General features: G+C 53.5%; 1 protein-coding gene across 1 annotated transcript in view; it reads left to right on the top strand.

Moving 5' to 3' along the window:
• The window catches only part of FBLN5 (fibulin 5), a 66,540-nt gene that overhangs the window by 7,864 nt on the left and 37,389 nt on the right, over positions 1-21,287 (top strand). Inside the window, exon 4 of the mRNA XM_037504034.2 lies at positions 1,146-1,415. Coding sequence (XP_037359931.1) covers positions 1,146-1,415 — 270 coding nt within the window. The remainder of the gene's footprint in view (positions 1-1,145; positions 1,416-21,287) is intronic.

Consider the following 21,287-nt stretch of genomic DNA (forward strand, 5'->3'; position numbering starts at 1 on the left):
ACCCTCTCTGGCAGCTGGGGACTGACCTACCCCACTTAACCATGATTTCAGGCTAACTGCTAGAGAACAGAGTCTTCTGAGCCTCAGTATTTCCCTCTCGCGAGGTGAGAGCTGGCATGAGGTCTCACGTGAGGTGGTTGGGGTGAGCTGTCAGGATTCAGGCAGATGTTCCTCAGCCGCTGTCCAACATGGAGCAGACCCTGAGGCTGGTGAGCTGGCCCAGTGTATGGGACCGGGTGGGCTGCTCGTGCAGGGTAAGAACACAGGCCTCCCCTATCTACACCCTGGCAAGGCTGATTGCTAAGGAACCGACCTCTCCTCTCCAGGTCTGACAAGCAGAGCACCGGCCTGGCTGGAAATGAGCCCAGCTTGGCATGGTGCGAGCTGGCTTCACAGTCAAGCTCCGCTCTCTCAACAAGCAACTAGCTCTTGACTCAGCCTTTCTTTCTTGTTGCAGGCGACTCTTCCCTGCCCAGCTGTTACTTAGAGTAGAAGTGGATGGTTCTTAGCTCCATCCTGGTGTTCCCACAGTGTAGTTTGGGCACAGAACAGTATCTGAGATGTCTTTAGACCGCATGCCCACAGATACATATTTTGTTACCTTCTTTTTTTTTTTTTTCCTATGCATATTTATTTATTTATTTATTTTTTAAAATAATAAATTTTATTTTTATATTCCCCCATACAATTGCAAACCCCCCATTCTGACCCCAATCCCTCCCCTCCCGCCCCCCACCCCCCAAAAAGTGTCTCTGGTTCATAGTTTTTTGTTGATTTTGATTTTCTTTTATGCCAGTTGATAGTATTTTTCATTTGGTGTCATCATATAAGATTAAAGAAATACTCTGACTTGGGTTTCAAATGTGAGTTCATCTAAAGAGAAGAATTAAGTTTTTGTGGCTATGGCCCGGATGGTGACGGTGGTATTTGAATGGCTGATGCTTGGGTGACATGGGTCAATTTGGTTTGGTGCGGCCAAATTACCTGCTGGGATTACCTGCTGGTGTTCAAGAGCAGATCCTATGCTCAGACTCAGACCCCCAGAGTGTCCTGGGGCCCTGCCTGGCCCTCTTGATGCAGGGCTCTGCTTAAATATGTGCCATGCACAGTGTGGACACTAATGCTCATCTTTCTGTGGCTTCCAGATGTCGATGAATGCCGGACCATCCCTGAGGCCTGCCGGGGGGACATGATGTGTGTTAACCAAAATGGCGGTTACCTATGCATTCCCCGAACGAACCCGGTGTATCGAGGGCCCTACTCCGCCGGCTCCTCCTCCTACTCAACGCCCTACTCAGGGCCGTACCCAGCAGCTGCCCCGCCGCTCTCACCTTCAGCCTCAAACTACCCCACGATTTCCAGGCCTCTCATATGCCGCTTTGGATACCAGATGGATGAAGGCAACCAGTGTGTGGGTGAGTGGCTCGGCCTCTTAGGTTTCCTCTCCATCGTGCCCTGGTGAAGGCGTTGTCCACACCCAGCAGGTCCCCCCAAGTGGGGCATCAGCTGCCATTCAACACACAAGTGGGGTGGCTACTTTCTACCTAATCCTTTCACTCTCGGCAGCCCGTGTCTCCGGGAAACCCCCCGGGGAAGCTTGGTTTGCTGTCTCGTTCACAGCTCTCCAGAAAGCCCATTTGTTTTTCTTTATTTTCATCTAGCTATTGGTTCATCCATGGGCCAGTTGCTTGTATATATTATATATCCATTTCAAGATCAAGCTCATATTTTCTGTGACAGTAGGAAATGCATCTGGTCAAATGCGTTAAATGAATTTCAGAGAGAACATCTAGAAAGGACCAGAGCTTTCTCTTCAGTGCCTCTCACCTGTGATCAGAGCAGATGATCCTGTAATTAAAAAAAAAAAAAAAAAAAAGAGGCCCAAGGCCATGTGTTCTGGAAAGAAAGAGGATTGCTTCTGTGGGTACCAAGGCCCAAGGGAGCCTTGCTGATGGGGACATGTAGTAAATTGACCTCTGGACGCAGGTTATGCCTTGAGGGCTCAGAGGACCTAGAGCGTGGTGTGGCCGATGCCCCGGGGAGATCTGGTGTCCCTTGGCCAGTGGCCTTTGAGGAGGGTTACCCGAGATCCTCCCTGGTCTCTTTGGTTGTGGGTGGGCCTGAACCTTGTGTCTGTCTCTAGCTGTGGGAGATGGTCTAGCGCCATCATTCTCTAGAAGCGTCTTTGACCGTGTGCCCCTCTACAAAATATTTTTGAACTTGGATTCTCATTATATTCGTGTTTGTAAGTTACATGCGTATCTTGTTATATGGCTTGATGAGCATAAAGCATCCATAAGAAATAGAAAAAAATTGAAAAGATGCGATAACATACATATGAATTGAAGTTTGAATATTCCCTTCCTGTCCTCCCAGCGCGTGGAGAATTCTGGCCTGATTGGTGAGATGTGTTCTCTCTCCTCTCAGCGCTCTGGAGTGCTGAGCTGGTTGCTCTGTCCTGTCTTCTGTGCGCGCCTGCGGATGCGTGTTTATTTCTACCTGGATATGTAAATAGCGTGCAAGCAAAAGTCAGAGCTGCAGGGAAAATTGGACACACCGAAACCCATGTTTCCCCAAGGATGGGGCGTGTGTGTGTGTGTGTGTGTGTGTGCGCGTGCGCACGCGTGCAGAGAGAGAGAGAGAGAGAGAGAGAGAGAGGAGGAAGAGAAGAGGGCGTGTAACACTTTTAGGACAGACAAGCTTGCTGAGCGTGCACGCCCCGTCGAGCATGGGCCGAAGCCTTGGTGGTGAGAGTCACACGTTCCTTCGGCACTTCCTTGTAGCGAGCAGCAGAGCCGTTGTCACTGGAAGGGGCGTCCGCCACCCTTCACCTCAGCCTCTTTATTTTACAGAGAAGGGAACATGGACTCCAACAAGCCATGTAAGTGCAGAGGTGGGGTGGGGGTCCAGCTGTCCCATCATCCTGATCCCCCCATGACCCCACTCATCTGCCAGAAAAGAGGTCACCCCCTGGGCCCCGCAGGGAGCTGCGGCTGGGCGAGCGCCGCTCTCCCAGGTTGTCGTGGGCAGGGTGCGCGGAGGGACTGCGGGCACGCGTGCACACCTTGAGGTGGCAGGTGAGGACAGTCGGAGTCCTGCAGGCTGGAGGAGGGCCCTGGGGGGCTGGGATCAGCCTGCTCTACCTGACGCCGGGCCCCTCTGTGGAACTGGCGGAAATGGCCGCAGGGCTCTCCAGGGCGCCCCTCAGACCCGCCCTCAGACCTCTTTCAGGACCCGGCGACCTTGAGAATAAGGACACGGCTGGGAAACCGATTCAGCTCCGGTCCCTGTGACATCATGCAGTTTTATGGCTCCAAACCTGTCACACGGGAGCTGCAGAGCCTTCATAATGGGCCTTTATGTGAGAAGAATACAATCTAGCCTCCCCGGCGAGGGCTGGCACGGGGCCCGTCCGTTTCCAAAACGTCCAGCATTATGCATTCATAAGTCTCGGCCCTCTCTCACTTCCCGTCACCCCACCCCAGCTTCCTGAGGTGCGGGGGTCCTTCTGGGCATTGTGAGAGGCGGCGGCGTGGCAGGGGCTAAGGAGGGCCAGAAGGGGAGTCTCTCTGCCTCATTCTCCCCGGGGAGCAGGGCAGCCAGGCCAGAGGCTGCTGCGCGGGGAGCTGTTGAGGAAGAGGGACAGGGCCTGGGGTCTGGGGAGGGAGACTGTGTTTCCAGAGCTTTGGTCTGGTCTGTGGAGGAAGCGTGGGATGAGCTGCGTGACGGGAGGGCTTGGGCAAGCTCTCTGGAGCCGCAGTGTTCTGGGAGGGGAGGGCAAATCCACGGCAGTCGTCTCCTCATCGAGATCAAAAATGAGCAGCAGCAGCAAGAGCAGTGATGGCGAACGCTTGCCCGGTGCCGTGCGCAGGGGCCGCGGGTGAACACGCCGACCCTCGCCCTCTGCGGTGGGACCGTGACTGTCCTGGTTCCAGGCGGACGCAGAGCACAGAGAGGTGGAGACCCGCAGAGTCGTGCAGCGATGAGGGCCTGAGCCGGGATTTGAACCTGAGCGGCTCGGGAGGCCGGGAGGGCACCACACCCGGGCTAGGGATCCGCGCTCACGGCACAGGCTGCACCACACGTGCTGCCGCTCGCGGCCAGTTTGCTTTAAACGAAAACTCGTCCTGCCCCGCCGATGCCCGGGTGAGAGCTGAACAGTGACACCATCAGATGTCCCCGGGTCAGGAGAGCCGGAGGCTGACGACGTGATCAACACCAGAAGCGTCAGCCGCACCGGGCTGTCCTGACGGGCGGTTTGCTCCTGACGGTCTTTGTGCACCTCGTCACAGGAAGGGCAGCTGGGGGCGAGAGGGCAGGGGTCTGCTCGGGCGCTGGGCCCGCCCTTCTCCCGCACCAGCGACCAGCCATCTGAAAAGCAGACGCCCTCGCAGGTTCGATTCCTGCCTCTGCTGGTGGCTTTTCGGTGGCCGCGGGGCCAGAACCTGCCATTCGGCTGACAGACGCATCCCGGCTCTGGGTGAAGAAACGAAGGCTCGCTTGAAGGCCCTCGGAGCCCGTCCTGGAGCCTGGTGAAAGGGCTCGCCTTTCTCCACAATTAAAACGCTGCTCCGTGAAGCCCGAACCTAGACCACAGCAGAGGCGGCACCGCGAGCACTGACGTCTGGTCACCCGGCCTGGGGGTGTGAGCGTGGGCCTCAGCTTGTCTCTTCGCCACCCTCACCCGGCGGGTGAAGGAATTAATGTCAGATGCTACTGATTTGCCATTTGTGTCCAAGCCTATCTGACTTGGGGAGCGTGACTTCGCCCCTCCAGGCGCGCACGCCCTGCACTCACCACCCCCCGCCCTGAGCCTCTCTGCCCCTCTGTCCCCCCTCGTCACCTCCGTACTTCTCAGAGTCCAAGAGTTATTTTTGTCCCTTGGCCCGTCTCTCTGGTTATTTATATTCCACACATGAGTGAAATCATCCGGTAATTGTCTTTCCCTTTCTGACTTATTTCTCAGTGGCTTGATTTAAGGCAAATCCCAGACACATTTCATTTTATCCTTAAATATTTATGTCTCCCTGAGATAGAGATTCTTCAAAAAAAAAAAAAAAAACAGTCACCATAGCATCATCAAATGTGCAAAAACCAGCAGCGTCAGTTTTTTATCACTCAGTATCCCAGGAGTGTTCCTTCTCCCGGGTCCTCTCCTAAATGCCTTTTTCTCCCTTTGGGTTATTTGCATCCGATCCAAACTAGCTGTGCCCCCGTGCCCACGGCGTTTGGTTGACAAGTCTCTTCAGGATCTCAAACTGCCCAGTTTTCCTTGCCACTCGCTTATTGAAATGGCCGAGTGGTTCGGCCTGTAGGATTCCTGCCTGGGCATTCTTGTCGCGGTGCTGAGCATTTTCCCTCATCGCCTGTATTGTTCTGTAAACTGGTCAGGGTTCAACCTAGAAACTGGATCCAAGGCAGGTGTAATCCTTCTGGCAAACTGATTTGGTAGTGGCCTTACTTCCCTTGGCCCCTCCGTGCCCAGGGTCTTCTTCTAAGTATAAGAAAGTCTGTTTTCTAGAAGCCAGCGGACGCCTTTCCTGTGGCTGACTTTTCCCGGGGTTTGGACGCAGTGGTGAGGAAGCAGGCTTCCCTCTCCTGTCCACATTAGACTGTGCCCTGTTCCTGCAGGGCCGGCGCCCAGGGACCCAGTGTCTCAGAGTTTCCTTTTGCACTTTTCTATTTTGGTTTCTACGTGCTGCTCCTTCTGGAACAAAATTTGGCCTCAGTTTTGTGTCCACAAACACCTAGATAGAAATCTGGATCACTGGAGGCCCTCGCAGACAGAGCGCACCGCGACCCGAGACTGACAGCCTGTGAGCCAAGAAACACTTGTGTCATTAAGCAAACTGGCATCTTGACTTTCTCAGGAATAAGGCAACTTCCCCAAGGGCGCTGGGACTTGTGACTGGTCAGAATGTGTCCCCCAGATCCTGGAGCCTTGGAAGATCTGGTGACCAGCTTCTCCGGGGATGGAGAGCCAGATGGACAGAGTTTACTGGCAAGGCGCAAAGAGTTACTGAGTAGAAGTCTTGCCTACCTAGGATACAACATCACACACACAAACCCAAGGGGTCTGAGCTGATCAAAAGGCATTTCCGAAGCAGGGAGGGTGCAGGCTTAATAGTACTGTTGCTGGAGCTTTGGGGAAAGGGATGACTGGAGACGAGGGGTCAGGGCACTGGGATTTGGACTCCCATTCGGGAGCCTCGCCGTCATTTGGACCCCATGTCAGGAGCCTCAGGAACGGACCTGTTTCTCAGGTCTTACCATGGGTTCCACTTCTGTGTTTGTTCCCTGTGGGGCTCAGCTTGTCTTTTCTCCGGGTGGACATTCTGAGTTCTGGCTTTGCTTATTTACTTGGCTGAGTGGCAAATTTTGGGACTCCACCAATAGCTAATGCTCATGAAATGTTTTGTGGTAAAGAAAGCCATCTTTTACCAGAGCCGAGCTGCACCAGGGACTGCAGGAATTCTTCCAGTCATTTGTGAAATTACAAGCAATATCTTTACTCTCCCTCCTGGCTTGGAGTTTTCTCATTGATCAAAGTGCCTGAGTGGGCAGAGAGGAACACATATGGATCCTTTTGGAAGACGAGTGGTATTGGCTTGAGGCTTTCTCTTGAGTTATTTTTCCTGAGAGCTGGCCAATATTTATTCAACCATTGTTTACCAGTGTTGTTGGTGCCAGATTCGGGCCTAGGTATTGAGGGAGCCTGGAAATGGCCAGAGGGTTCTCTCCAGAGAATTGTCAAGGAAGGGAGATTAGAGACAAAACAAACAACTGAAATACTAGGTGGCTTCTGCTAGGTTCCTGAGATGCACCACGAGAGAGCAGAGCTGGAGAGGCTGCAGGCTGGGAGTGGAGAGGGCTGGAAAGTGGAAGTCAGACAGCCCTGGACTCTCACCTTGGTTTAGCTACTTCCTAGCTGAGTCTTGCTTACCTCAACTGTAAAACGGGTGTTGACAATGCCTGTCTCACAGTCCACAAGTACAAATACCTTGTCTAGGGCCTCCCTGGTGGCACAGGGGTTAAGTCTCAGCCCTATGAAGCTGTCTGCAACCACTGCTGCATGAGTTCGATCCCTGACCAGGGAGGTGACCCACATGGCACAGCAGAGCTCTCCTGTCTTGCCCGCTGCTCCCCTCAGCAGTGGATTTCGTCAGTCTGCCTGTTCTGCTCCCCGCTCTGTCTCTGGTGAATCCTCTCACCCCCACACCTCTGGCCTCTACCTCAGTTCTTCTATGCATAAATAATTGAAAATAAATCTTTTTAAAAAGATAAAAGCAAAGAAACAAAGAAAACAAATATCTCGTCCGGTGCCCACATGGAGTATCACGCAATGAAGGTTAATTGTGAAGGGCTCTAGAAGGAGGCTACGTGGGTCTTGAGATGATGACTTGTAAAAGATTCTGAGTCTGAAAATGCGGTGGAGGCCTAATTCTTCAAGATCTTAATCTAAAGCTGAGCATGGTTCCTTCTCACCTTCAGGCTTGCAGGACTTTCCCAGCCCAGCCCTTCATGCGCCGACAGTCAACTGCTTCAAGATGCCAGCAAAGCCTGGGTTTGTTTAAATTGTGGAACCAAACAATGGGAAGTCAGTCCAATGTGGCATTTGTTTCAGTGGATAAAATAGGATAAGAACACGCAGAAACCTCAACCCTGATGTGGCATTTTCTTGCAGGTTTTTCTTTTTTCTTTCTTTCTTTTTTCTGTTGGGGCGGGGGTTGACATGGCTTGTAACTTAAAACCATGTTCTCAGGATGAGACCAGAAAGAAAATCAGGGAGCTGAGATCACACTATTTTTTTTTTTTTTTAACGGCTGAGGGCATTGGGCCCAAGTAGACCAGGGGAGGAATGAGTATCCAGGATGGCGGGGGGGGGGGGGGGTCACAGTTGGGTTTGCTTCTATGTCCTTGCTAACGGGCCTTGAGAAGACTCTTGTGTGCAGCCCCCTCTCAAGTTTCCCGTCCTCCATCATCTTTCTCAGTCATTGGCTGGAACAGCGAGGGAGCAGTTTAGCCTCTCTGAATCGGTTTTCCCGTCTGTAAGCAGGGATAACAGAACCAAATTCTATAGAATATTTATGAGGACTGTATCCTGCAAGGCTTTTTCAGATGTGAGGGAGAAATAAAGGCCTTCCCAGGACCTTGTAGGGCTAAACCCTCAAGAAATGTTGAAAGTTCTATCTAAATCAAAGAGAAAAAAATCCACCCAAAATTGAACAAGGAAGTCGAACCAGAAAACTGAAGGAAAAAAGTAATAGTAGCATATCCTTAAATATCAGTAATCACCCTAAATGCAAATGGATTGAACTCACAGGGTGGCTGCTTGTCGTCAAAAGACAAAACCCAACTTTCTGCTGTTTCCAGGACTTTGAGCTCCAGATAAATAGGCTCAAAGTAAATCCTTCAAGTAAATGGGACTCCAAAAAATATAGGGGCAGCCATATTTTCAGCTACAAAGGTAGTAAGACCTAAAAAGGTAGTGTAATGATTAAGGGATCCGCTCACCCAGAAGACACAACAACATATATACACCAAGTAGAGGAGCATCAAAATATATAAGGCCACTGTTAACAAAACTGAAAACAGATATTGGCAGCAACACAATAGTAGCGAGGGACTTTAACACCCTCCTTCGTCAATGGGCAGATCAGTTGTCTGAAAACTCAACAAGGAAATAATAGCCTTACATGAGGAATTCGACCGTGTGGACTTGATAGACATTTATAGGGTATTTGGGAGAATCCGTGTAAATTGTCTCGCGTGGAGGTTGGCTTCTCTTGGGGAGGGCTAAGAAGGGTTAGTCATTAAAATTATTTTCATTATTTCAAATATCATCATTTCATTATGAATTTTCCTACTCCAACCTCCTAGTCCTGTGATCCTGCTATGGTTAAGTCTTTCCCCTGGGAATCACGTGGAGTAGTGCCTGCCTTCTAGCGGGTGGACGGTTGAACTTTTGCCACTTTTTAGCAGTAGGAGTTAGGGTTACTGTCAGGAAGACCTCAGCAGTGGAGAAACTCCAGAGTCGTCAGAGCTCATCTCAGATGGGTATATATATATGCCTGTGAGTCACCTGGGGAGATGCAGGTCTGAGTCGGCAGGTCTGGGGTGGAGCCCGAGGCCCACATTGCTCCCCAGCTTCCCAGGTGATGCGATGATGTGGGTCCAAGGGTCACGCTGCAATTACCCAGGCTCAGGTCCAACTCTCTCTTCTTAGACTCAGGACTGCACTTAAAGAAAGGCAAAAACTTGGTTTTTTAGCTGTAGTTCCCATGTGGTGTGAATTTATTGGGAGAATATATTGTCTTTGTTTAAAATCAAAAACCAAAAGCCCAAAAGAAAGTTTTTCAAAGCCTAAATTGAGCAGCGTGCTGTAGTGGCCAAAGGAGCAGGTAGGACATCCATAAAAATGGACTTTGATACCAGGTCTTCTGTTTATTGGCGGTGTGACGTTAAGAAAGTCCCTTGGCCTCAGTAAAAGAAGGGCTAGGAAGGGCAGAGGTCATCATCTAGGGTTTGTAGCTAGCACCGAAGGTATCCATTTTCATGACTTTTTCCCCAATTCTGATGAAACTCAGACCTTCTGATGAACCTCAAACCTTCCATCATATATACAGTAACTCCAAGGATTCCTCGCAGTACCTGTGACGGTATCCCCGAGAGAAATACAGCTATTTACACATCACGTTACAGCTGTAGCGGTTATTTTGAAGTTCTTATTATAGCTTGAAATGTTATTTGAAATATTGCTCATTCATACTATCACTCCAAAATGGCAAAAAATGTTAGATCTGCTGCTCAATCTTGTTATCTGATGCACTGATAAAGAAGCGCATATATTATTATATCACACGTTGGTTTTTTTTAAAGATTTTATTTATTTATTTACACAAGCACTGGGTACAGTCAGAAGCGCGGGAGGGTGAGAGAATTCACCAGAGCCAGAGCGGGGGGCAGAGCACGCAGAAGGACCGAAGTACACTGCTGAGGGGAGCAGCGGGCGGCAGGAGAGGTCTGCGCGCCATGTGGGACCCTCGCCGGCGGCCGGGGATTGAACCGGCGCTGCAGAGGCTGAGGGCAGCCTCACAACCCAGCGCTCAACTGCTGCGCCACCGGGGAGGCCCCACGTGTTTGTTTTAAAAAATATTTTGATGTCTGTCTTTTAGTATGATTGGTTTCTTTTGTAATCCCATGAGTTTAATTTTTTTTTTAAAGATTTATTTATGCATACAAGAGCTGGGGTACAGGCCAGAGGTGTGGGGGTGAGAGGATTCCCCAGAGACAGAGTGGGAGCAGAACAGGCGGATCTACTGAAGCCCACTGCAGAGGGGAGCAGTGGGCGAGTCAGGAGAAGTCTGCTGCGCCGTGGGGGTTGCTCCCTGCCCAGGCATCGAACTCCTGCTGCAGTGGCTACAGACAGCTTCATAGGTTGCGTCTTAACCCCTTGTGCCGCCAGGGAGGCCCATATCCTGGGAGTTTAATTTTATGCCATTTGTGTTACTTTGAGAAGGGCTCATGGCTTTTCATCCATCTGCAAAACAGGTCGCCCACATGTGAACAAAAGGCTTCAGTTTCCTGGACCAAACGACTTCTCAGGTCCCCTCCAATTCCAGAGTGTCCTACTGTACCGAATCTTCTCGGTCTTTAGTCTTTAGGGAAGATGATGCTCGTGTCCAGACAGTCTGGATTTTCTGTTAACTCCCTGTCATCCGATGGCTCAGCGATGTGCCTTCTCCCCCCGGCCTGTTTCATCCACATACTCGGTGGCATCTGCCAGGACCCGGCTGATTCTCCGTGTGAGGAAACCTCTCCACCCCCTTGGAGAAGTGGCCTGTGGCTTTGGGAAGCGGCCTGCGGGACCGGCGCACTGACTGGCCTCGGTGCTGGGTGGGGACTGCCGGGGAACACGCCCAGCTCCTGCTGCCTCTGCGTGGCAGGCGCTGCCCAGTGCCCAGCACGGCGGTTTTCTCAATGACCTTTGCATTTTTCTTGGCTTTCACTTTGTGTGCCTTGGTCCGGTTCTGTTTCTTTGAATCGTGTTCCTTTCTGGAATTAGCCAGTTGTGTCAGGAAAGCAAGTGCTGTTGGAAGAAGATGAAAGACGTCTGGACTTCGTGCAGCAGGGTGACTCAGCTTTGCTTTGGAGGGTTCTGGCCTAGGTGGGCCCCTGACCCGGCCTCCTGAGAGTGCCCGCTGGCGGGCCGCAGGTTGCGCTTACCTGCGAGGTTGCGCACAGCCTCAAACACCAGGCCTGGGGCCAAGCAGACCATTTGGCAGAGCAGGTCACTCTTGTGAATTTTCAGTTCGTGGAAGGTGCGCTCTCTGGCGCTTCTCAAAGCAGCATGAAGGTTCCGGGGTTGAGATGGAGGATGTGATTGTACCTTCTCGCTTGTCTTCAGGCGCTTTGTAGATTTCTTTTCAAACAGTCGCTTGAGAACTGCTCACATCAGTTCTGTTCCTCCAGTGCCAATTTCTGTGGACCTTCGGGGGCTCTTATCTGCGTGTGGGGGTGGTGTCCTGGGGCATCTTTGCCCCCCACCCCCAATGTGATGCAGGAAACAGTGACTTGGGAGATTTTTGTGCTGTTTGGAATGACTTAGATGAAATGAAGAAGTAAAACGTAGCATACGAGGGCAGAGTATTCGTTTTATGGCGTGTGCATGTAGGAATACAATCAAGCTGATCAAAATGATAAATTGGGAACCACATGATCATACTTAATGTTGGCAATACCCTCCTGTGGAGATTATCTGATTGGCCCAAGCTGTGATATGTGCTCCTATGGGGGAAGGGGAATCTTTATTTTCTCAAAGGACCTGGAGAAAGGGGGTGATTAGGCCAGGGAGGTAGTAAATGCTGTGCGAAGAGCAAGGGCTTCAGAGTCACACATCTGGGGGCTCCAGACCCATTCTGCACAGTGGCCTGGCCCAGGGCTTTAACTGCTCGGAGTGTCCCCTCTGCACAATGACTTAATACTTAGCTTGTAGGTTGTTCTGAGGCTTAGTGACAGATTTGGGGAGGGCCTGATAGTTTAGTCTTTTCCCTGAATAATCACTGTCCCCCAACCCCCCACCCCCCCAAGTGCCTCTGTGCCCTTAATGTCATCGGGGCAGCTGCTCTATTTGCTTCACCTCTTACCAGTCCTGCCCAAGCACAGGGGCACACACCTGGTGTCTGCTTGTTGACTTTTTATCCCAGGTGGGGAGGTTTCACTGGGGAGCCTGGAGGGGGCGGGAGAAGGTGAGCAGGATTGCCCTTCAGTGAGCCGTGGGCCCACCCTCGTGAGAGAGGCTCCGGACCTAGTGGACTTAGTTCCCCCGCAGGCCAGCTGGTTCTCTGCTTGGAAGCGGAAAGGCCACAGTTTCCCCCAGGTGTGTGGCAGAGGCCAGCAGGCCCACGTGCACACACGGGCTGGGGGTGTCTGGCCTGGGGCAGCCGGTGGGTGTCCTGGCAGGGCGGTCCCTGGACTCCGGCACTGCCCTCGTAGCCAGGGCATCCGCATGCGGACTCCTCCTGAGCGTTGCCAAATGAATGACTGACTGAAGGGTGAGAGCAGGGGTGCATGGAAGGGAGGACGGGCTGTGTCTTTTGGACCCTGGCAAGCGGGAGGGGTGCCGTCCCGCATTCCCACGCCCTCTAAGCCCAGCCCCTCCTGGCCCCACGGTGCTGGGCACTGAGAGTGGACCAGGGTGACCAGACTCCCGGTTCCTGAGAGCCCCGGGGGCCGGGCTGGTGGTCTCCCCCCTCCCTCAGCGCCGCTGACCCTCCCGAGCGTAGAACTGCCGCGGCAGCTGCGGGCCGGCGGGCGAGCTGTGACGACCGTGCGTCAGGTCAACTTAGAGACCTTCCCCGCTGGCCAGGGCCTTTGGGGATCGCCAGGGGAAGGCTGTGGTGAGGTGACCATGTCCTGGAATCAGGGTTTCTCTTCTGGCTCCCAGGCATCCACTCCAGACGGGACACATTCCTTAAACTACTCCAAGGGGCCCCTTCGGTGGATGACGCGTCGTTGGCACCCCCAGAGCCCCACAGCCAGCCCCGGGCTCCTGTTTGTTTTGGAAGCAGAGGCGCATGCTTGGGGCAGGGTCCCCGCCATCTCCTTGGGGGCTGGCAGGGAAAGGACATTCACAGGATTCCTTCCCTCCAGGGCTCAGACACAGACGGGATGTCAAGGACTGACCTCCCATTCCCCCCGGGCTGGCTGGTGGGAGCCGGGCCAGAGGGGAGCCGGGGACAGCGGGTGCGGGGCGCTGCCCGGGCAGCCGGTCCACGGGCCCCAGGGGACAGCGGCGGGCGGGGCCGGGGCGGCGGCAGGCTCGGGGCCTGGCAGCGCCGTCTGACTTGCCTTCGCGCTGAAGCGTTTGCAGAACCCCGGCCAGCGCTGATTTATAGCTCCGCATACTTCCCGGGCCTTCGCACGTCCCCCAGGGCCGGGGAGGTCGGGCCGGACAGACGCTGCGTCCGGAACCGCAGGAAGTTGGCATCCTCGGCGGGTCCCGTGGGGGGTCATCTGGGGGCGAGTGCATGGAGCGGTGCAGAGATGCACAAAAGCCAGACTCTGCTTCACGCCCTCTGCGGAGAGGAAAGTCATCTGGTTCCTGCATCTGAGCAGGGCAGGGGTGGGGGGGTGCGCAGGGACCGAAATGAGGCCTGACGGCCGGGCCACCGGGCACGGGACCTCGGACAGGAGCTCAGTGCCCCTGGCGTCCCGGCCGCTGTGGTGAATCCACGTTTAGCTTCTCCCTCCCCGGCAGGAGCTTCCCGCCTCCTCACCCAGGCAGGGGCGCCTGCGGGGCCGGTGGGCTCAGCAGAAAAGCCGCGGGGGCTGCAGTGGGTGCCCGGGATTCAAGGGGCACGAGAGTGGGCTCCGCCTCAGGAGCCGCTGCCCGGTCAGGTCCCGTGTCAGCACGCGCGAGCCCCGGGGCTGTGTCTGTGGACGGGGTCTGCGCCGGGCCGCACCCCGCCTGGGCGGGCGTGGGGGGTTGACAGGGAGTGGGGACTCAGCACTGCCGGGAGCCCAGGGCCCTGGTGGGGAGTCATCGCGCGGGCAGCTCTCTCTGGCAGACCCCGGGGCCAGCGGGGAAGCTGAGGAAGAAGAGGCTCGTCCCTGCTGTCAGGACCGCGGGTGCGCGGTGTGCGGGGTGCTGAGAGCTGACCCGCCAGGTACAGCCGGGGCGACCGGGGAAGAGGAATCTGCTGTGCAGATGGGCAGGACGCCCCAGTGAGCCTTGGGGGGACGGAAGGGGACCTTCCCGTGGGCAGTGGGGGAGGTGCCCCGGGCCGGGGGAGCGGAGGCAGAGACAGAGACTCAGAGGCGAGGACTTCACGGCACGCTGAGCTGACGACAGTGGGCACGGCCAGGCCTCGTCACCTGCTGCCCGTGGCCGCCCGTGCGCGCCTGCGGTGTAGACGGTGTAGACGGTGTAGACGGGCCTGCTTGGCAGGCACAGGAGGGACGAGGGGAAGAGTCTGCAGGAGTCCAGCCGGGGGTCCCGGGAGGCCACGCTGAGGCCTTTATTCCGGGGGCCCGTGTTTCGGGTGGACACCTAGAGGGGGCGCGGGCCACGGGTAGATCCGCTTTCCTCTCTCTGCCGTCTGTGTGGCGGGGGCGGGCGGGCGGGAGGGCGAGGCGGTGGACTGCCATGCCAGGGTGTCCAGAGGGGCAGGCCATGCTTTCACAAATGCCTGTGAGTCACCGCCCCACCCCCAAAGCCCCACGAACCTCCCCCCACAGGCCTTCGGGTGCCCTCCCTACCCCACCTCTGCTCACCTCAATTCTGCAGTCGGATTTCAAGGGTTTATTTTGGTTTAATTTTGTCTGTTCCTTTGCTTTGTGTCTTTGTGTTCCGCAGAGGAGTGGAAGCATTTGCTATTTGTCTTTCTCCTTCTGGCTTCTTCCCCTTAGCATCAGCCCCTCCAGTTCCACCCACGTCCTCACGCATCGCAAGAGACCCTCTCTCTGCCCAACGGGGTCACCTTCCATTGTGCGCCACCGCCTCGTCTTTACTCCCGGGGCTCTCTCCTCAGCGTGGCTGTTGTGAGTCGCGCTGCCGTGGCACAGCGGCGCCTTCTTGCCTTTGCGCTGCCGTGCTTGTGTCCGGGTAGCCACCGGCGGGATTGCTGGGCCATATGGCAGACCCATTTGTAATGTTTTGAGAAACCACAATACCAGTTTCCGCGGGGCCGGCCTCGCTTACATTCCCTCCAACAGGAATGCTGGGTCTTGAGCAGGGGAGTGGTTTGAAGAAGATTCCTGAATCTGGGCCCAGTGGATGGGGTCGGGTCTAATCTTAGCCCTGCAGGAGCTCCGTGGGTGGCGTGGCTCCAGGCCCTTCTCTGCTGGGCTGGGCCGCAGGCTCCAGGCTCCGTCCAGCCGTGAGCGCTCAGGATGTGCGAAGTCTCGTGCAGGCGAGGGCCGACTCCGGTTCTGGAGAGAGCCGGCTCCACTTGAGGCCGTGATTTTGCATTTAACTGAAGTTCTGGGGGCTAATTCCTGGGCCACCCTAGATGGTATCACCTCTGGGTTCTCCGTCCCTTACCCTTCCGTCTCTCCTGGAGGCAGAGAGGCCCCTGCTTCCAAGGCCCCCTGGGAAGGGGCATCTGCGATGGGCTGAAATGGGCTCTGGCTGTGCAGACAGCACCTGGCCCGGTTCTGTGACAGTCTGGCTTAGCCTTCCAACACCTGGGGAGAGTGTCCGCAGCCTGAGGAAAGCACAAGCTCCTGACAGAGCTAAGAATCCTCTTGACTGACCAGTAGGGTAGAAACGTGAGTTCCACCATCAGACCTTTCTGGAAAACCCCCCGACCCCTTTTAAAGGATCCTCACAGTCTCATTCAGCCCCAGACAGCGGTGCTGGCCAGGGGCCAGGTGGCGCAGGCCTGTGCTCTGCCGGCTTCTCGCTGCGGGAGGCCGGCCCCGGTGGCGGCGTCCGTGATTGTGTTGATTCCCTTTTGAGCACCACCTCTCGCTTTTCCTTGTAACTCACTGAATTCTCCACTAGACTAGTAGGCGGGCTCAATCTCGTTCCCTCCATTTTGGAGCACACTGGCCAGGGCTCCATGGCAGCCCCCACACCCCCCGGCTCATGGCTCGATGACGTCTAGACCTTCCTCCTCCCAGGAGATGCTCCGGAGGGTCTGCATGGTTGACAGTCTGCACTGGCCTCCTCGCTCTTCCTCAGGTGTGCCCGGCTCCTCCCCACCCCAGGGCCTAAGCACTGGCTGTTCCTGCTGTTTGAAACTCTGTTCCAGCTCTTCCCATTGCTGGCTCATCCTCTGTCACTTCAGCTCAGTTCAGATGTCACCTTCTTAGACCCCTGATCTCCTGTCCAGAGTAACCTGCACTCACTGTCCATTACGGTCTTTATCACTGTCCACCATAAACTTGAGCATGAATGAAATCACGTGGAGGACTTTAGTGCAGAAGGAGCAGCCCCCGCAGCCCCCACACCGACCAGAGTGTCTGGCTCGTAGGTCTGGGCTGGGACCTGCATTTTCATGTGATGCTGATGCTTCTGGTCTGTCGTCCACACTTTTGTGAACCACTGACTGAGAACTCTTAATGGTTGTTTATTACCTGTCCTGCCTGCTGTTTCTGCTGTGTCCCCAGTGCCTGGCCTGTCTTTGGTGCTTGACCAGTGTCTTTTATTTTTTTTAAGATTTACTTATTTATTTATGCATATAAGAACCGGGGTACAGGCCAGAAGCGCGGGAGGGTGAGAGGATTCACCAGAGACAGAGCGGGGAACAGAGCAGGCAGAAGGACCAAAGACACTGCTGAGGGGAGCAGCGGGCGCGACAGGAGAGGTCTGCTGCGCCATGTGGGACCCTCGCCGGCCAGCCGGGATCGAACCCGCGCTGCAGAGGCTGCGGACAGCTTCACAGCGCGGCGCTCAACCACCTGTGCCACCAGGGGAGGCCCAAATGTTGTATGATTTGTATGATTCATGCATACAAATGAGGCAAACTAGTGTTACTTCAATTAAAACAATGAGTGTGGACTGAAGACTCAGCGGGACTCCTTGCTTTGTAGTCACCTCACCCCCCGGAAGGAAGAAGGACAAGCATTGACACACGCTCTGGGAGTTACTTGCTCTGATTTCTTCTCCCCATGACCTTTTTCTTTAACGTTTTCATGTTTAAGCTGCTTCTCAGGGTCATTATTAATTGAGTGCATAGACTGCATGGACGATGCTCATGAAATCCCGGGTGAATACACTGGACTGTGTAGTAGTAAGAAGTTCATCCAAGTCATAGGATTCCGCGCATGGATTCCTGAGCCTGCCCCGTCTCCCTGCTGCTCACCTCATGTGCTAGCAAGGAGGGAAGAGCAGACCCAGCCCTACTGTCTTCCTTGGGGAAAATGGCAGGTAATTATCGCAGGGCTGGCTGAGGGCGAGGTGGAGGGAGTGCGGGCTCTGCCCAGGGCGCAGGCTTCTGCTCTGTGACTAGCAGATGGGCAGTGGATTTTGGTTTCATTTGTTGTTCTTTTTCCAGTTCCTTAAGGCTGAAGATTAGCTTATTTATTTGAGCTCTCGCGTTTCTTGCCGCGGCCCTGTCTTGCTACACATCTCCCTCTTAGTACTGCTTTTACCGCACCCCATGCGTTGGCAGGAAGGGAAGAAACTTCGATTTGGGCTTGTCGGCTCTGTGTTCTAACAAACTGTGCAGCCAGCCCAGATGCCACAGCTGTAAGCCTCTTGGGAAATGTCTGCATGAGTAATGAGCTTTTTATGACCGGGGTGCGCAGAACATTTCTCATAATTCCCAAAGTGGTACTTTCAAAACCCCGAAGTGTCTGAGATCGCCTCCTTCCCATTGGTTTCAAGAGAACAACGTTGTGATTCTGCCAGACTGGACTTGGCTTTTAACTGTAATCTCTGATCTTTCTTGGCAAAGAAAGTTGAAGACGAGGTCTGAGGTGATTGTAGATTCCTCAAAACTGTTGCTGTGGCCAGAGGGAAGGCCAAGGGTAAAGCTGGCCGGCACTTCACCCTCCAGGCACTTCACAGGCCTCTTTCCAGGACTCACAGAAAATGGAGTGTGGGTGTGTATGTGTGTAGGGAGTTGCCAATGCTTGCAAAGGTCACCACCATGGCTATTGTGGGAGCAACTCATTCTTCCTGAGGAAGTCAGGGAAGTCTGCACAGAGGAGGGACATTTATAGTTTGGTTGCGAAGCCTGGAGTCCAGGGATGAGATGCCATTTGTCCAAGGTCACCTTGAAGGTCAGTGCAGAGCTAAGATAAAGCCCGCAGTCTCTGGACTAACCCCCAGACACCGTGTTATGTCGGGGAAAGAGACTGAATTGTGCAGCTGGCTGACCTTGGGCAAGTCATTTCTCTGTGGCTTCCCTTTCCTACTCGGTAAGAGGAAGATGATCTGTATTGGTTTAGACACCTGACTCCTTGCGAGACACTGTGGATAACAAATCAACAATGGAGGGTCTCAGACCCACAATTTGGGTATCTCTGCTTCTGTTGCCTGTGTCAGGTTTTATGGTTTTAGGCTGTGTTCGTCCCGGATAAAACAGAACTGTCTTTTTAAAATGGGCTCTTGGCCTTGGTTCCTTTCACTGGAGTCTGTTTTCACTAAAATTCTCTCCCAACCCGGCTACATGGTCATGGCAAGATTAATCTTCTGTGTAAGTCAGAATTCTGTTCTTTCCACATTCAAGCTCAATTGCTGAGTTTACAAAAGAGTTGTAAATTGAATAAAATTGACGGCGAGCATTAGCTTCTTCTGAAGATGCAAAGAACGAGGCGGGAGGCCCTGGTACCTCAGCAGGCGGAGAAGTCATAAATGGGTTAATAAAACAGAAAGTGACTGAGACAACAGGAGATAGTGCAGCTTGGCTTCTGGTGCTCAGGAGGAGGGAACACTTGCCGGATCGGATCGCATTCCAGTGCAGCCTACCACCGACCGTGAAGAAAAGTGTGTGGGGTTCCAGAACCAAGCCCAGCGAGCCACACGCACGCTAATGAGGTCTCGTCAACAAGGACCCTGAGACCAGATGACTTGGGGCGGGGGGAGCGAGTGGGAGAGCTTGGTCTCCCACTTGGAAGATCGGGTGCAGTGTCCAGTGTGGGAGGTGCCCAGGCCTGGGGGGGCACACAGAATGTATGGATCTACTGGGGCTGCTCTGAGTACCGCAGTGTGTGGGGGTAAAGGGTGGAGGGCGCTGGAGAAGTTTAAACAACAGACATTTATGTTCTCACAATTCTGGGGGCTGGCAGTCTGGGATCAGAGCTGGTTCCTTCTGAGGGCCACAGGGAGGGCTCTGTCCCGGGCTTCTCTCCCTGGCGTGCAGATGGCCGTCTTCATGTCCTCTCCCCACTTACGTGCTTCTCTGCGTCCATGTCTCCGTTCTTGTCAAGGACACCAGTCCTCCTAAGATGGGTGGAGGTTCACCTTCATGGCCTTCTTCTAAACTAATGGCCTCTTTAAAGATCCTTTCTCCAAGTACAGTCATATTGTGAGGTACTGGGGTTTAGGATATCAACATATGACTTTTGGGGGACACAGTTTGACTTCAACATATAAATTGGGGGCACATTTCAGCCTACCACACAGGACACAGTGCTGTCCCTGTAGCAGGGACCCTTCTGGAGTCAGAGACCTTTGGAAATGCCATCCTTTGCTTTTTATCCTTAACAACCTGGCAATGGGTGACTTCTTCTGGCAAGCCCTGCTCACCCTCTCCACCCAAGCCCATCACATTCCCCTCCGCCTCACGTTGGGCTCCCCAAACACTTTGCTTGTACCTCTCTCGGGGCATTTAGCATCATCATCCTCAGGCTTCATGAGATGTGTCTGTGCTTCCTGCTTTGTAAAGCCTGGTGTCGTGAGCCTCTTCGTAACTCTCTCATACTCTTATCCCCCATCTTACACTGAGAGCGGGTGCCATAATGTTTGCTGGCTTGTTGATGGGTCAGCTGTCCAAGAAAGTTGGGTAATAGCGCGGGATAAACAGGAAGAGGTGGCTGTTCATAAAACAGCAACAGCGGCACGTCTTTCCTTAGATTCCTTGCACTCATCCACAAAGTTGAGCTCCTAGATTTATAAAGGAAAGAAGCTCTTTCTACCCTTCTATACTCGTTTGACCACAATGGGTCAACAGAAGAATCTGCAAGCAGGGTGTTCAGCATTCTTAAACCCCCAGAGTTCAAAGAGAATGACTCCTTTGGCCAGTCTTGAAGAAACTCTTCAATCATTTCTCGAATAATGACATTCTTTTGGTCCAGCTTGGTGGATACTCCTCCCTCCACCCCCAATCTGGTGACCTTCTGTCCCCTTATTTCTTGGCTGAAAGTCTGGGTCTGCTGAAGAGAGCAAAAGCAGTTTCAGCAGAGCAAGGGGTCCTTCCCACGAATCCAGAGCCACACACGCCAGAAAACCTGACTGTGCAGAAACAGCTGGGGTTTGGCAGCTGTTTGAAAAACACTGCTAATAATTTAAAAGCACTTTGCTCCAGAATGGCATATGGAGAATGAAGAATGTTCTGTCAGATAAGACAGCTCACCCTTCTTGTTAAGCGAAGACTTATTTGAGGATTTGCTGTCAGCCATAATCCTTCACCTTCTACCTATCCGTTTCTCTAGTAAAGCTTCCCAGCCAGCACCTGAGAGGTAGGTGTGGCTGGGGGTTGGTCCTGTCAGCTTTGGGGATGGCTGGCAGGACTTGGGATATCATGCCTGGGTTCTTGGGTCAATTGCTTTTACTCTTAATTGCCTTTGCTCAGTGGGCCTTACATACTTCTAGAACTTTCTATGTGTGTCTGGACATGGAAAAGGTTGGGAAGGACTACTTTAGACTGATGTGTTCCTCAAAGATTTGTAAGAACACAGAGTGGGTTTCTCAGAATTTGCTTTTAAAATGAAACACATTCACTTATTACTCTTGGTGCGCTGGCTGTGGCCAAAGTGGATGCCAGCAAGACTCTGCTTCAATAAAACTGCAGGGCGACTTGATTACGTTTGGCATGTAATCGTCAGGAGTCCTTTGGTCCTGATGACCAAGCTCAAAGTGGCTTAAACGAATAAACAACAGTGAAACACAAGAATAAAAGAAAAATGCATGTCCACGTCATTTTGTCATAACTGAAAAAAGTCTGTCAGTAGATTAGCTTCAGACATGGCGGGATCCAAGGGCTCAAGTGGTGTCGTACGGGTTTGGTTTGTTCCTGTCCATCTTTGGTCTCCGATGCAAAGGCTTCTTCACTCTCAGAGAAGGCTCTCTCTCGAGCGTGGGCCCTGGCAGTTCTAGGAAATTAATCATCTTTCCG

This window comes from Talpa occidentalis, unplaced genomic scaffold, assembly GCF_014898055.3.
Source record: "Talpa occidentalis isolate TD23 unplaced genomic scaffold, MPIMG_talOcc4v2.1 talOcc4.11, whole genome shotgun sequence".
Lineage (NCBI taxonomy): Eukaryota > Metazoa > Chordata > Mammalia > Eulipotyphla > Talpidae > Talpa > Talpa occidentalis.